This window comes from Squalius cephalus (assembly GCF_949319135.1).
Source record: "Squalius cephalus genome assembly, chromosome: 20".
In the NCBI taxonomy this organism is placed as follows: Eukaryota; Metazoa; Chordata; class Actinopteri; order Cypriniformes; family Leuciscidae; genus Squalius; species Squalius cephalus.
In genome coordinates, this window is record NC_137141.1 from 26,668,951 (window position 1) to 26,681,793 (window position 12,843).

General features: G+C 36.6%; 1 protein-coding gene across 4 annotated transcripts in view; it reads left to right on the top strand.

Annotated features, from left to right (window-relative positions):
• asap2a (ArfGAP with SH3 domain, ankyrin repeat and PH domain 2a) overlaps window positions 1-12,843 on the top strand; it is a 60,623-nt gene that overhangs the window by 42,633 nt on the left and 5,147 nt on the right. For all 4 annotated transcript variants that reach the window (XM_079854404.1, XM_079854405.1, XM_079854406.1 and 1 more), the window contains 13 exons: window positions 950-1,053; window positions 1,245-1,314; window positions 3,106-3,193; window positions 4,478-4,526; window positions 4,657-4,823; window positions 7,193-7,326; window positions 7,774-7,868; window positions 7,958-8,147; window positions 9,359-9,444; window positions 9,696-9,811; window positions 10,303-10,370; window positions 10,474-10,581; window positions 11,051-11,279. In XM_079854404.1, coding sequence (XP_079710530.1) covers window positions 950-1,053; window positions 1,245-1,314; window positions 3,106-3,193; window positions 4,478-4,526; window positions 4,657-4,823; window positions 7,193-7,326; window positions 7,774-7,868; window positions 7,958-8,147; window positions 9,359-9,444; window positions 9,696-9,811; window positions 10,303-10,370; window positions 10,474-10,581; window positions 11,051-11,279 — 1,504 coding nt within the window. The remainder of the gene's footprint in view (window positions 1-949; window positions 1,054-1,244; window positions 1,315-3,105; window positions 3,194-4,477; window positions 4,527-4,656; window positions 4,824-7,192; window positions 7,327-7,773; window positions 7,869-7,957; window positions 8,148-9,358; window positions 9,445-9,695; window positions 9,812-10,302; window positions 10,371-10,473; window positions 10,582-11,050; window positions 11,280-12,843) is intronic.

Consider the following 12,843-nt stretch of genomic DNA (forward strand, 5'->3'; position numbering starts at 1 on the left):
TAAATTATTATTTTTTTTTTTTTTTTTTCCAGTAAGCAACATGGTCTTATTTGGATGACATTGACTATTTTTTCCCATTTCAAGCAGCATATTACTCTCAATTTTTGGGTTAGTTCACCCAAAAAACTAACAAAAAAAATGTCATTAATGAAGACATTTTAAATTAAATTTCAGAGATTGAGTGAACTAAGAGTGAGACTGGGTGAACTAACTCTTTAAGTGTGAATTTAAGTGTTTGGGTTTTATTTTATTTTTTATTTTTTATTTTTTTGATTGATTATCAACCATAACATACAAATAACTGGCTATTGGTATTACCCAAAGTTTGGAGTTTGATGCATTCCTACTGAATGTAGGAGTGTTGTTTTCAGTTTGGTGTGCAAAATGTATGAATAACCTGTCTAAAGAATGCTCTCTTCTCTTCTTTAATGCTACCGACCTTTGGCAACGAAGTCTAGGAGAGTAAGTGCCTACTTGGTATACATGAACATATTTGCGCATTTGCCTTTTGTTTACAAAATGTAGAAGAAAAAACATTCAATGCAGATTAATAGATTAAATCTAAGGCTCTGAGTGTAGTTCACACAATGTTGCCACTGATGTCTTTTATCCAACCCTGATTTATATGGCACTATGTTTAAGCCGAGCTTTTTACAGCACACACCGTCAGAATACAGCGCATTTTCTTTCGCTCAACTCAAAACATTAGTACTAAAATGGAAGCGTTCTCATTACTGGCTCAGAGCCTTGTGTTCCAAAACAGTGCGTTTCCAAATGAGCTCAGCTCCCTGGAGAGGCTCGAAGCCCACTGCTCCCATTTCCTCACTGGAGTGACAACACTGCCGTAAAAAAAACACAGCTTTTCGCTTCCTCTGACTGCTGACATGCCAGTGGTTCACTGCTGCTGTGTGTACAGAGAATACACTTACATATCTGCATCTCCTCACAGGACTCACAGGTTAGACAGAGCGCCACCTACAGTCTACACCAGCCTCAGGGCAACAAAGAACACGGGACAGAGCGCAGCGGGAACCTTTACAAGAAGAGCGATGGGTAATCATATTTTGGCATCACATAACAGAGTGTGCATTAAAATGCCATATTAGTGAGTTAATGCACACTCATTACAGCGACTAAAGTCCATGATCCTGCATAATTGATCATGTATTTAGAGCAGTGGAGGTGTGTTTAAATCTTTGTTGTATGTTGATGTGACTTTTACTGTTTCCTGCCTCCTTCCTCAGGTTGCGGAAAGTGTGGCAGAAGAGAAAGTGCACAGTGAAGAACGGTTATTTGACCATCTCGCACGGGACGGTACGTAACCGCATCTGACCTTCTTCATATCTGATTGGTTTCCGTGCTCATATGCTTGTACATTCACTAACGGACATCTGGGTAGTTGAAATCATCTTTGATAAATCAGGGCAGTTTCCTCATTAGTGCAGTGCTAACTCAGTAGGCTTTTAGCCACTTGGTGAACATCATTAGTCATTCTAGTGTATTTTCTAGGGCCATTTCATTTGGCTTCAGTGCTGTTCAGATTTGAAGACCAAGACAACTGGCGAGAGGATTACAGGAAGTGTAGTATAAAAGAGGAATTCAACAGTTGTTGTTCTGCACCTTTTACTGGAGCTTTTAAATCTGTGGTCTTATTGTGAAACATCAGCATGTTCTTGCTGTGGCTGATCATTAAAGGGTTAGTTCACCCAAAAATGAAAATTCTGTCATCAATCATTCACTCTCATGTCGTTCCAAACCTGTAAGACTTTCGGGTTTGGAACGACATATAAACATTCATCAACTCACACATCAGTTGTGGGAAATGGAAGCTCAAGGATGTTCGTTTGACGTGCAAGAACCAGTGAGGTTCATTCTCGTGTTCATTTGTGTTCTGAAGATGAACGAATGAAATTAATTTTTGGGTAAACTATCACTTTAAAGAAGGGCAGCAATTAACAGCTGAGTTATGACAATTTTGTATATGTACGAAAAAAGCCAAATACACGTACATTTCTGAAGGGATTTATAAAGGTGAATGTGAAATATTGGTAGTCTGAGAGTGAATCTAATTAAAACTAAAAGAAATTGAAAAAATATACAAAATATTGCACAACGAAAATGAATCCTGTTTAAGGACCATTAGGTTTTTTTGTGTGCGAGTTGGAATGTTCTTTTCGTGTAATTATTCTTGTTAGATTCTCATTACTTTAAGAGTGTAGTTTTTCCTGTATTTAAGTAAAAAAGATACTGTAGTGCAATGTAAAAATAAAAATGTAATCAGTATAAATTAAATCCAGTGCAACAAATCCAACCATTATGTATAATTATACCATGGTCTGGGTGAATACTCGATTCTGATTGGCTGCAGGGTGTCCATTAAAAAGTGATAGAGGACACCTAGTAAATAAACCGTCAGGCGTAACCAGGGAAACCAAGTTATTGTTTGTAAAAACTTTAGATTTCGATTGTAAAACTAATTAAAATATAAACTAATGTTTTAAAAATGTGTTATTTGGCAAGTGACCATGGTATAAGCGGGTTAATGCCCTTCGAGGTGTCCACTGTCAGGTATTAATGGACTTCGCTGCGCGTCGGACGGTTCACGCCTCGCCGTCGTCCATTAATACCTGACAATGGACACCTCGTCGGGCATATTTCACAGTTAATAATAAATCATAATTTGTTGCATTATAGTAATGAGACTTTTTTTGTATCACACCATGTCTACACCTGACACTACAGTTGTCGCTTCATGCTGCGACAGCTTGAGATTCTCTACACTGGACGCGACAAAACGCAGAAATCTAAAAAAAACAACAACAAACAAACCGGACCTGTACATTTTCCATTTTCTTGATAGTTTTTATGGGATTCATCCCTGAGTTAAACACTCAAGCATGGTATTAGGATAGTGTATTGGGCTGAATGTTATCTGTAACTGAAATGTGCTCTCTCCCTCTCTCTCTCTCTCTCTCTCTCTCTCTCTCTCTCTCTCTCTCTCTCTCTCTCTCTCTCTCTCTCTCTCTCTCTCTCTCTCTCTCTCTCTCTCTCTCTCTCTCTCTCTCTCTCTCTCTCTCTCTCTCTCTCTCCTCTTCTCTGTCTCAGGCTAACAGACCTCCTGCCAAACTCAATCTTCTCACCTGTCAGGTGAAGCACAACCCAGAGGAGAAGAAAAGTTTCGACCTCATCTCCCGTACGGTTACACCCGTCACAATTACTTCACACACGTTTATAAATCCGATTTGGGAGATCTGTAAAACGTAGTTAAAACCTGGCTGCTAAAGACCTAGCTGAGAATGTTGAACTGTGTTGTTGTTGTTATCTATGAGGAAATATTGGCTGAGGAAACAGTGACCCTGGCTGAGGGACTTTCTCCCATGTCCCTGTGCTTCCTTTAACATCTCATCTAACCACAGGAAACTAATGTCAGAGAGAAAAACAAGTTCAGTATGTGTCGCTCCATGAGTGGGAGAGTTTGAGCTTATCTTGCCTGCCCCATCCTCTTATGTTTTTTTTCCAGTTTTCCTCATTCCAAATGGATTCTCACAGTGGCACTCTTGTGAGGGAAATGCAAGCGTTTCTTCCTCAGTAGAATTGAATTGAAATGAATACGTTTATTGTCATTGTATAGTTATACAATGAAATTTAGTCTCTCATTCGAAAAGTGCACACACACACACACCCATACCAAAAATATAAACTAATGTAAACAAATGGTACAGAATGTAAATGTAAACAGTGCAAAAAATAAAGGTTTTTCAGATAGTGTATTCAAAACAGCAGAGCCTCTGAAATAACCCTATTTAATGAAATCTGTAGATTTTTTTAATTTTATAATCTATTAAAAAACGTTTTTGTTAATTGACTTAAAGTTGAAAAAATATAAGATAAATTATAAATATTAGATAAAAACTTAAACGACTAACTGAAAGAAGATTTTAAGTTTAAGCAACATAATGACAAACTAGAATCTGAAATAAAAATAAAAATAAATCAAAGCTAAATAAAAAATATTAAAAAACAAACTAAACTTTAAAATGACTAAAACATAAACTAAAATTGCAATCAATATGTAAGCTAATTCAGAATATTAATAAACACTACTAATAAATAATGAATACTATATTGGTATACAAACAATACTAAAATTTATGGAAATTTCATAGGATATAAAGTATGAATGTTATACAAGCCAGTTAAGTTGGATCAAACTTGCCAGGACAACGTAGAGTGTTTATTACAACCTAATGACAGTGCTGTCTATTTGTAGTGTTTCATGTAGGATATCACACTTTTTGCGACAAATAAATATAATAACATTTGGACCTTGTTGTAATTTTGGTTCAAATCAGTGTGAAAAGTGATTGTTGCTCAGAGTTGTACTCAAAATATAGGGCAGATCTTTTAGTCACTTTGTTTTCTCCAAGATCTATTTGTCCTTTGATCTAACAGTCTTTCTCTTTTCTTTCTCTCTTAGATGACAGAACGTATCATTTCCAGGCAGATGATGAGCCAGAGTGTCAAATGTAAGTGTGTTTGTGTGTGCTGTGCGTCCTTGTCATGTCCTGAAACCTGTCATATGACATTCTCTAGAGTAACTCAAAGTAACTACAAAATACTGCAGCTTTTGCGCTAACTATGCACGTCTCTTCTCAGATGGATCTCAGTTCTGCAGAACAGCAAGGAGGAGGCGCTCAACAACGCCTTTAAGGGAGACCAGCATGTTGGAGAGAACAACATTGTGCAGGAGCTGACCAAGGCCATCCTGGGTGAGGTCAAGCGGATGGCGGGGAACGACGTCTGCTGTGACTGTGGAGCTCCCGGTGAGTAACCTGGACATCGACAGGAAGGAGGAAGTGGAGAAAGAGGGAGGGGGGGCTGTTTTGAATTGTCTCACAGGAAGAACAAAGCGGAAGTTGGTAGTAAAGGAACTCTGATAAAATGATTGAATTTGCATATGCTGCTCTGTTTGGACCTGTCAGGAAAGAAAAGCCCTGCGTAACAAAACAACCTGTCAAAAAAGAAGAAAAAAAAAGAAACTGACACAATCTCTTTATCTCTGTAAAGCTGCTTTGAAACAATCTACATTGTTAAAAGCGCTATATAAATGAAGATGACAATAAGGCTGAACTTCATCTGTCTTTATTCTCACATTATTATTATAATTATAATTATTGTTGTTTAATAATGAATGCAGCAATAAAAATAAGTATACAATTTAATTAATTTATTACATATAATAATGTATTTCAATAATGCTAGTAACAATTTATTTATCTATTTATTATATAATTTTATTGATTTATTAAATATAATGTAATTTTAAAATGATGATGATAAGAGCAGCATTTATTTAATATTTATTAAATATTACATTAATTAAAAAATAATAATGAATACAACAATAACATACTTATATAATTTAATACATTTATTAAATATAATAATAATGATAACAATACTTTTAACATATTCATTATTATTTTTTATTTAATAATAATAAATGCAGTAAACATAATACAAGTATACTATATAATTAAATTAAATATGGTAATATGGTACAATTAAAAATTCGAATTAGTATAATAATATTTGTTTAAAACTAATAATAAATACGACAACAAAAAAATGTATATATAATTAAATTGAATATGGTTATATGGTAGAATTTAAAATTCGAATTAATATAATAATAATTATTTGCTATTATTATAATTATATAATGTAATTTTATTTATTTCCCAAAAGTACCTCATTATATAAAATTAATTTGATCAATTTATCAAATATAATAATGTAATATAACTAGGGCTGGGTATTGACACAAATTTCACAATTCGATTCGATTTCGATTCACAAGCTTGCAATTCGATTCGATTTCGATTACGATTCGATTCGATTCAATATCGATTATTTTAGCTATCAGGTACAATACATTGCAAATTTTCTCAAGGAAAACAAATCTCTTAACTAATGCTGTAAGCCATGGTAGTCAGTTGTAGCCTATAGGCTTCATTAGCCTACTGTAATATTTAAGGTAAAAATTAACTGATTTGTATACAAACACTTAAAATACACTTTTATTTATTTTTATAATAATAAAGTTATATGAAATTATATAAAATTTTAAATGATGGCTGTCATAAAAAACTTTCCAGATTTATTCAAACATGCATTACATATTGAAGAACATTAAAAATTATAATGAATATATAATATGGTGCATATATTTAACAAAATGCTCCTCTCTAGAGTTAACTTTTCTAGCTGACTAACGAGTTTATAATTTATGGTCACTGGATATGTTTTTTCTGAGGTAAACGTGACGTTACATGACATTGTTTACTAACGTCTTTGCACGGTTGAAACACTGATTTAACGATTCCATGTCACATGATACGGACTTCGATAAGTTGTACTCTATCTTTTAACACACTTTCAGATGCTCATTCATGTTTATTTCGCGCTGTAACTGGTGTTATTAAGGCGGAAGAGTTGCTTCCGTTGCTTCTCTAGAGCCAGAGCGATCTCACGCCACAGCGCCAAAACGGTAATTATGTTTTTGAATTTCGTAAGAAAATGGACATAATTTGAAATCTGAGACTTTGTTTCATATCAATAATAAAGCACAAAGATTATTGCGATTTATTGGATGGGATGCGCGCAACAATGATCCATTCATTCATCAACTGAAAACAGGATGACTAATCGATTCTTGGGATTTAAGAATCGATATTGTTTCGTAAAAATGAGAATCGATTAAAATCGAGAAATCGATATTTTTTACCCAGCCCTAAATATAACAGTGATATCAACAACATTTGTTTATTATTCTAATTAATATAATAATGTTCATTTATTATTATTATTATTATTATTATTATTATTATTATTATTATCATCATCATCATCATCATCATCATTATGGATTTTCTTTTTTTTACCTTTCCCAAAACACCTCTGGATATTTTGGGATCAAGAAATGTTGCAAGCTACAGTAGATTGAGATTTTAGAGTATGTGTGCTAACTGCTCGCTCCAGCAATTTGCATAATTGATCATAAAACTCTATTTGACATTCATTGTGGGAATTGAGGATTAGCCGTTTCATCTTTTAAATTCCATTTCGACGTTACACATTCTTGATTGACAGCTTCTGTTAAAGTATTTTTTCCTCTCTCATTCTCCCTCAGGTCCCACGTGGCTCTCCACCAACCTGGGCATCCTGACTTGTATCGAATGTTCAGGGATCCACCGGGAGTTGGGTGTGCACTACTCCAGAATCCAGTCTCTAACTCTGGATGTTCTCAGCACCTCCGAGCTCTTGGTTAGTGCTTGGCCTTTGATTTCACAGATTCCCCAGCACTGCTGCTGTTAGCCTAATATTGGGTTTATTTATTTAGTTTGTGCTGGATTCTTTCAATTCAGCCTTCATGCTTGAAATTTTTATAGGGTTTGCTTAAATCACTTGGGCTATTTGGGAGTTATTCCACACGCATGATTTCAGCCCAAAGCTTTTTTGGCCAGCAATTTAGGATCATTAAAGCAATTACACAAGACTTGCAGAACTATTAGCCACAGTGAAAAAGCCTCGGGTCTCTGATTGAGTGCCAAGAGACATTGTTTGGCTGATTGGGATATTATGAATTAACAAAACAGATCAAATGGACCCTGAGTAAATGCTTTTGTTGGTACTTTAGAGTTGCTAAATGCAATTAGTTTTGTTTTGATTTCATGCGTGTGTTTGCATGCATGTGTGTGTCGTGGTGTTTAGCTGGCCAAGAACGTGGGGAATGCTGGATTTAATGAGATCATGGAAGCTTGTCTGACGGCAGAAGACGTGATCAAACCAAACCCAGCCAGTGACATGTAAGCCGTTTCTCTTTGGGAATTTGTGATCACTGATGTTGTATTTTTGTGCAAATTCATTCTTGTTTAATTTCCTTTTAATGCCTCAGGCAGGCGAGGAAAGACTTTATCATGGCCAAGTACACAGAGAAGCGGTTTGCTCGTAAGAAATGCCCTGACGCGCTGTCGAAACTGCACACGCTCTGTGATGCCGTGAAGGCCCGGGATATTTTCTCTCTCATTCAGGTGTACGCTGAGGGGGTCGACCTAATGGAGCCGATTCCTCTGGCCAATGGCCATGTGAGTCTGTTGCTATCTTTCCTCGGATTTGATAAGAGTTATTCAGTTATTTCCTTTAAAACATTTACCATGGTAATCATAGTTTGTGTTAAAATACCAAAATAAAATATATATATAATTATTTTAACAAAAATAAGAGGGATCATACAAAATGCATGCTTATAAATAAATCTATTTTTTGTCTTCTGGACTAAATGTAAACATCTTTTATGTAAAATACGATATGATCCCTCTTATTTTGTTAGAATAATTAACATTTTGCAGATTCTGCAAGGTGTATGTAAACTTATGACCACAACTGTATGTATGTGTATAGATAATGTGGATTTGAATGTTTATTTAATTTATACTTTGAAATAAAATTACTTCATTAATAATAATAAAAAATAAAAAAAAATTTATAAAAAATTTACTTGTGTTTTGAATTTAAATGTGGTCCCTTACTCATTTATTATTAAATTACAGTAGTTTTTTTTATTTTTATGTGGATTTATCTAATACATTGGCATTTAAATAAAATATTTAAGTAGTAAAATAATATATATATTGCACTATTTGAATCCGATCCCTTACTCATTTAATATGAATTTACATTAGTAACCGTTACTGTGATATTTTGGAGGAAATTCATGGTACTTTTTTGTAAACATGAAAAACAAGTATTCAGTAATATTTTGCATTTAACTGCAGAAAATTTGTGTGCTTTTGAGTATAATAAATATTTAAGTTTCACATGAATCATCATCATTATGACCATTTCAGTCGTATCCAACTCTTGGTGATTCTCTCGCCATATGTGAGATGTCAATGAATTTTCTTGCCGATGATTTTTCCGGGGTAGGTCGCCAGGTCGTTCCCCAACCCTGCCCATATTGTGACTTGGGACTCTCACACACAGACGCATTCACACCTACTACGGACAATTTAGCGTTTCCAATTCTCATATACTGCTTGTTTATGGATTGGGGGAAACCGGAGAACCCGGAGGAAACAGAACCCAGAGAACATGCAAAACTCCTTCACATGAATACATGACATTAAATAAAACCGAACAATCCACATTTTCACGAAAGATTACATAAGTGTTCTGTATATCATGGTTAATTCACATATACCCAAAATATCATGGTCTATTCGATCATGAGTGGCTCTTATGCAGAAACCCAAGCTACTGTATAAATGTCATGTTGTTTGTTTGTTTGGTGTGGTAGGAACAAGGTGAGACAGCCCTTCATCTGGCCGTGAGACTGGTGGACAGAACCTCCCTTCACATCATAGACTTCCTCACCCAGAACAGGCAAGACTCAGACAGCCGAGCAGAGGCTGGAAAACACCTTTCCCGAGTTTATTTCCCTTCTTTGCTGACCAAGTGCTGACTGATGCTACCCAGCTAAATCTGAATGAACTGCTTTTTTGTCATTGATTTGAGCAAAGCTGTTTAAAAGTGCTGGTTTTGAATGTTAAAGAGGCAATTATAGCTGTGCCTGGAATGGAAATGTGAGATTTAATGTTTTCTAAACGGGCAAAATTGTGTGTTTCTCCCCTCAGTTTAAACTTGGATAAGCAAACGGCTAAAGGAAGTACAGCGCTGCATTACTGCTGCCTGACGGACAACAGCGAGTGTCTCAAACTTCTGCTGAGAGGAAAAGCCTCTATAGACATCGGTATGCAGCAGACCAAATCTCCTGTAGTCCCTGTTGAAACAGGAAGTTTGGGTGTGACATATTGACGGGATCCCTTTCATGATGTCTCTAAGGATTCCCAGGGTCCTTATTTTGACTGCTGGGAAAAGTTAGTGTGGTGATTTGTAATTCTGTTGTTCTGTCATTAACAATCTGTCCACCAAGAATGGGAAGAAAAGATAACAGGGAGTCATATGTGGCCTAGCGGGTTCTGCGTGTGTATGTATGTGGGTGGGTGAATGAATCTGTGCCAGGGAATCTCCTCTCTCAGATCCCTGCCAGCATCTTTTGTGAGCAAGCTGTCTGGATCGACTTGGCTTTGTCTTGTCTGTAAAGTCAAATTCAGCACAGGAAGCCGAGAGTACAGAATGTGTTGGGAACCTCATTCTTTCCGGCTTGGCGACTGCGGTACTTTCTAAAATGTATCAAACCAGTGTCTCCTCCTCTTGAAATGTGTTTCTGTGTATGTTTAGCTAATGAGGCTGGCGAGACCCCGCTTGACATCGCCAGGCGACTCAAACACCTGCAGTGTGAGGAACTGGTGAGCTGTCATGTTGTACATACAAAGTTCTTGTAGTTTAATATGCGAGATAACTGGCCTAGATGGTAAGATGTTGTTTATGCTATGCTTGTCTCTCTTTTAGCTGAACCAGGCACTTGCAGGGAAGTTCAATGCTCATGTGCACGTGGAGTACGAGTGGAGGCTTCAGCATGAAGACCTGGACGAGAGTGATGAAGATCTGGATGAGAAGGTGAGGAAAAAGTATTTTGGTTGCATGCGGATTGCAGATTTTGCTTGACTACTATATTTGTGTGTATATGTGTAGATATTTAGTATTAGCTAATGCCTAATTTAGTGTGTGTACATATTTAGTAATATTTCATTTTCAATCAAATAGTTATTGTGGCAGAGTAGATTAAAATATAGTAAAAATCAAGTCATGTTTTCAATGCTGTTTTAACTAAATTAACACAATAAAGAATTATATTGGATTATTTTTAATAAGTTTGCTTAGATAGTTTGAACTGATTCCGCATTTCAAAGCACATATTTTGCTAATGTCCAAATATTAAATTGACCAAATAAGTGCTTTGTAATCATCTCAATAGTTAAAATGTTGATTCATTTTTGTTTTGCTTGCAAAATCTTTGTTGTGATTTTTTTCTTTCTTAATATTCAATGTGTTTACCCAGTCCCACTTATGACCTTTGTGTCTACAGTCCAGTCCTCACCGGCGGGACGAGAGGCCCATCAGCTGCTACACACCGGGCAGTAACTCCCTTCAGCCCAGTCCGGCCAGCCTGGCACGAGACGCTCGAGACATGGTCAAAGACAAGCAGCGGTTTGTGCCCAACCTGGTCAACAACGAGACCTATGGGACCATTATCAACACCAACTCACCAGTCACCATGTCCACCTCTGCTCCACCTCTACCACCCCGAAATTTAGGTACTTTACATTTCACTCAGATAAAAGAAAAAACACTGATTGAGAGAAGAAAAAGACCCTTTTGCCTTCAGAAATGCCTTAATTCTTTGTGGCATATATTCAACAAGGTGCTGGAAACATTCCTCAGAGATTTTTGTCCATATTGACATGATGGCATCACGCAGTTGCTGCAGATTTATCGGCTGCACTTCAATGATGTGAATATCCTGATTGAGATCTGGTGACTGTGCAAGCTCTTTGAGTATAGTGAACTCATTGTCATGTTCAAGAAACCAGTTTGAGATGATTTGAGCTTTCTGACATGGTGCATTATCCTGCCGGAAATATCCATGCTATCATGTTGTTTACTCCAAATTCTGAATCAGAACAGGCGTTTTTTCTATTATCCCATTTTGGTGAGCCTGTGTGAATTGTACCTCAGTTTCCTGTTCTTAGCTGACAGGAGTGGCACCTGGTGTGTGTTCAGCTGCTGTAGTCGTTCTGCTTCAAGGTTCAATGTGTTGTGTGTTCAGAGATGCTCTTCTGTAGACCTCGGTTGTAACGAGTGGTTATTTGAGTTACTGTTGCCTTTCTATCAGCTGAACCAATCTGGCCATTCTCCTCTGACCTCTGGCATCAGAAATGCATTTTCACCCACAGAACTGCCACTCACTGGATATGTTCTCTTTTTCTGACCATTCTCTGTAAACCTTAGAGACAGTTGTGCGTGAAAATCCCAGTAGATCAGTTTCTGAAATACTCAGACCAGCCCAAACAACAACCATGCCACGTTTAAAGTCACTTAAATCAAGTTTCTTCCCCATTCCGACACTCAGTTTGAACTTCAGCAGATCGTCTTGACCATGTCTACATGCATTGAGTTGCTGGATTAGATATTTGTGTTAACTGGCAGTTGAATAGGTGTACCTAATAATGTGGCCGGTAAGTGTATATAAAATGTCTAACATACATTTGACCTACTTCAACCTTTTTTTTAAAATCATTGCTGGATCCACTTTGTTAATATTTATAATTGTAAATGAAAAATATATTAAACACACAAAAAGCAAATGATTCTACGAGTCACTAATTCTGTTTGATCACATTCAGGCCACATCTGGCTGCTGTATTTTTAGCCTTAAAATGGCAGAAATCTCTTTGACCTGTTCTTGTATTCTCACCCTCACCCAGTTACACTGCAGAGCTCCATGGCAACGGCCGTGTGAAGATTCTGACCTATATGTGCGCTCCCAAAGTCTCTGGACAGGGAGCTGTAATGAGTTCAAACGCTGGCCGTCTTTCAAACGCTTTCAGAAATGTTCATAAGGACTTACAGGTCTGTTAAGATGACATAGGGGAGATGCCAGTAAACAGGAGATTGGTGGAATTTGTCTGTTAGAGTTTCACTTGGATAAAAAAAGACAGTGATTTCTGTGTTAGAACAAGATGAGTGAGGCTTTGAAGTGAATCCCATAGTTTGAGTCCCTCTGGTACATACTTCACAATGAGCGGTTTTCTTAAAGACACTAATGGAATTAGATGCATAATGGATCTCTGCAGGTCTGGAGCAGGACCAAAGTCCAGA